The following is a 3,607-nucleotide window of genomic DNA, read 5'->3' on the forward strand; positions in this document are numbered from 1 at the left end:
TTTATTAATTAACACTTAAGTATTGTTTTATTTTTTAATAAAAAATACTAATTTTACTCATTCGTTAGCATCTTTTACTACCGTTGTTAAATTTTTTATAAATACGGAGAGAAAAGATATATTTTTTCCCTTTTTTTTTAGTAAAAAAATATCTAAGTTGGTGGTAATTGATAAAATACTAAAAGTTCAATCCACGACTTGAGTAGAGAGTTATTCTAACTGGTCTCCATACTCAGCTTCTCGTTTTTGCCTGTTTGAAGGACAAAAATGCACCATAAACACACTCTTTACTACCTCAAATTCAAATACAGAAGAAGTTAACCCATGACCACACAAGATAGCAAATAAACTAATAACTAAAGAAACTATAATTACACACAGCATAATCTTTTAGCACTGTATCCACTATGCTGGGAACCAACATCTCGTAAAGTAACTCACATCATAGGTTACCATAACACGAGATTACATGTGGTTGAAAATCAATATTGAAGACCTACAATGTCGATTAATTTGATGTCGGTATATCGTTCAAAAACTGGCATGACAGACTACGATGATATAATTCGATGTCGGTTGTAAACTAACATCAAAGACCAATTTTATTATAGTATAATCACACACAACACAATCTTTTAGCATTGTATCCACTATTAGCCATAATAAATTTTATGACACCTCATGCAACATTGGATGTACGAGATAATCTAAAAATTATACTTGAACAAATATAAAATTGTTATAATGACGAGCTTATTGAATAATTTTTCCCACCAACACCAATGTTTTACATGTTAAACTAGGAGCTGATGTAATTAAGGTGGGTGTGGAACAAGTTTAAGAAGTGATTTTTTTGCAGTGGTTAGACCAGCATCCTCTTCCATGTCTACATCTTCTTCTTTCATTCCTTGTGCCAGTTTCCAATCAAAACACAGCAACATATTAGCCAGCGCTAGCTCCACCGTAAGAGTCCCCATATTCATCCCGGGACAAATTCTCCGGCCAGCTCCGAACGGCAATAACTCGAAATTCTGCCCTCTGTAATCAACGTTGCTTCCAATAAATCTCTCCGGTGAGAACTCCTCCGGGTTAATCCACCACTCGGGGTCTCGCCCAATGGCCCATACGTTCACGTGAAGATGGGCTTTGGGGTCGATGTCGTATCCGTTGAGCTCGAAATGGGACATGGTTTCTCTTGGAAGCAGAAGCGTGGCCGGTGGATGCAGCCTCAAAACCTCTTTCACCACCATTTTTAGATACTCGAGCTTTTCGAGCTCGCTCTCCTTCACTTGATCTCCTTTTATGGAGCTTCTGATCTCATGTTGTAGCTTCTTCATCACCCTTGGATTTCTCACAAGCTCTGCCATAGCCCAAACAATTATGCCTGCTCCCGTTTCTACTCCCGCTAGAAATATATCCTAAACCACAGTACACCTTAAACAACCAGCTTATGCAAAATTGGAAATTTGAAATCTCATTTTTCCTTTTTAGTTTTCTGTTTTAAAAAATTATATTTGTTTTCTGAAATTAAAAAAAAAATCCAGAAACGGGAAATGATGTTTATTATAAATTTAATTTTCAAAAGTAAAAAATGAAATAGTTATAAAAAAACTAGCAAATTAGTTTTATGGGCTTACGACCAATAAAAACTTGAAAGCTCCTTGATTTTAAAAAAAATTGATACGGACAGTTAAAAGTACACACTAAGTGTTGTTTGTTTGTAGCTATCGGTCTAATAAATGATACTGACCATAGTACTTTATGTATTGTTCGGTTGCAACCATCTACTTAAAAATGAATAATATTTAGGAAAATACTTAGCATATTTACAACCAAATTTTGCATCGACACCCTTGAAAATTTAACAAATTTTTTTTTAGATAAAACTGGACTCCTCATTGGTAAAGACAATTTTGTCTTTATTATTATTAAATACTTGACAACTCATCATTTTGTAAAAAAAAAATTATTTTTGTATTTTTCTATAATTGTCAAATATTTAATAGTAGTAAGGACAATGTGGCTCCTTAACAGTGTTGAGTTAAGTTTTATCCTATTTTTTTAAAAAAAAAATCTCTATTTTTTCATTTTTTTCTCTTATTTGTCAAATGTTTAATTATGGTAAGGACAGGAGTAATGAGTAAAATATTTTCCTAATATTTAAGTGTTGATGGGTGAGAATCGCTATTTCACATGGACCATAAATTGAAAAATTGACGGCTCATTATTTTTTTAAAAAAATTATTTGCTTTTAAATTCCTCTCTTATTTGTCAAGAGTGAGTGAGATTTTAAGTATTTTTTCTTAGAAAGATTAGGCTTACCATGATGAGTGCCTTAATGCAATCTGTGGTGAATTTGAGTGTATCAGATTGGGAGCAATCCCTCTCCATTTTCAACAAAACATCAACAATATTCTCTTCATGATTTCGACGAGTCTCCCTGAAGTTGACGCGATCATCCACCACACGTTGAAAAAATTCATCCAACTCAGCAAAGCTTTTCTCCAGCCGCCCATGAACGCCACTCACCCGATCAACAATCCACCCCACGCCGGGAAAGAAGTCACTCGCCGAAAAGCTTCCCAACGCAGCAACCGCTCTGCGGATCACCTGTTGGAAATTCTCATCATCCAGCTCGCCCCCTCTGAACGTCTTCCCAAACGCAACCCGCGTCGTTATACTCGCGGTCAAAGAATACGATTTCTCGTTCACATCAATTGGACTACTTCCCCAAGCTGCGGATTGAGAGATGGAGTTTATCAGCACCCCCACCTCCTCTTCTCTTATCTTCTCAAACGACTGCACCCTCCTGGCGCTGAACAGCTCCACCATGCAAATCTTCCGAAGCTCCCTCCAACGCTCCCCATATGGGGATAGATTCAGGTCTAGAAAGTTGTACGAAAACCTCCCGCTGGCGGCGAGGCGAGGGCGGCTGCAGGAAGCGAGGTCGTGTAGTTTAAACAAGTCTCTTGCGGCGGCGGCGGAGGAGACGACCATGGTCGGGACCGAGCCGAGTTTGAGGAGCATGACGGGGCCATATTTTGCCGAAAGATCCCTGAGAGAGCGGTGGGGGAGGTGCAAGTGACCCAATAATGGAAGCTTTGGAGGGCCCGGAGGAGGCTGCTTCTTCTTCTTGTGTGTTGCAACCAATTTCATTATTATAGTGTTAAAAAGGATTAGAGAAGAAGACAAGAGCAAGAGCAGAGAAACAAAATCCCAGATGGAAAGGCTTAAGCTTTGCAAATATTGCATCATTCTCTGATCAAGGCTCACCATTTTTCTACTACTTACTGTGTGGGGGAGAGAGATAAGGGAGTTGCCAAAGTTTATATAAAGTTCTAATATAGGGAAGTATGATTGCTTTTCTAATACCTATGTGAATTATAGAAAAATATCTAATTAATAGTTTGTATATCTATTAAGCTTACTTTGTTAACAATCTATTAAATTCTATGTCTAATAGATTGTTAACGGATTATTGTTTTAAAGTTTAAAGATGGATTGGACACAAAATTAAAAGTTGAATAACTTAAAAATTGGATGTATTATTAGATGTTGTTTTTTAAAATTTAGACACAAGTACTTCTCATGCAATTGTTTTGAAATT

The 3,607-nt window shown here is 36.7% G+C and overlaps 1 protein-coding gene across 1 annotated transcript; it reads right to left on the minus strand.

Moving 5' to 3' along the window:
• Nucleotides 1-703: 703 nt before the first annotated feature.
• LOC111019731 (cytochrome P450 71B34) lies at nucleotides 704-3,366 on the minus strand. The gene is made up of 2 exons (XM_022296159.2): nucleotides 2,323-3,366; nucleotides 704-1,418 (listed from the first exon to the last, which is right to left on the minus strand). The coding sequence occupies exons 1-2, from the start codon at nucleotides 3,274-3,276 to the stop codon at nucleotides 816-818; spliced, it is 1,557 nt and encodes a 518-aa protein (XP_022151851.1). The 5' UTR covers nucleotides 3,277-3,366; the 3' UTR covers nucleotides 704-815.
• Between the last annotated feature and the right edge of the window lie 241 nt (nucleotides 3,367-3,607).

The sequence above is a fragment of the Momordica charantia genome (assembly GCF_013281855.1).
Source record: "Momordica charantia cultivar OHB3-1 chromosome 9 unlocalized genomic scaffold, Mcharantia_2.0 BLBB01000009.1, whole genome shotgun sequence".
NCBI lineage: Eukaryota > Viridiplantae > Streptophyta > Magnoliopsida > Cucurbitales > Cucurbitaceae > Momordica > Momordica charantia.

What these genes read in the sequence shown, in the direction of transcription:
- LOC111019731 (XM_022296159.2), bottom strand. Translation starts at nt 3,276, where the DNA reads ATGGTGAGCCTTGATCAGAGAATGATGCAATATTTGCAAAGCTTAAGC. An exon ending in GCATTAAGGCACTCATCATG is followed by an intron (nt 1,419 to 2,322) that starts GTAAGCCTAATC and finishes ACTGTGGTTTAG; the next exon opens with GATATATTTCTAGCGGGAGT.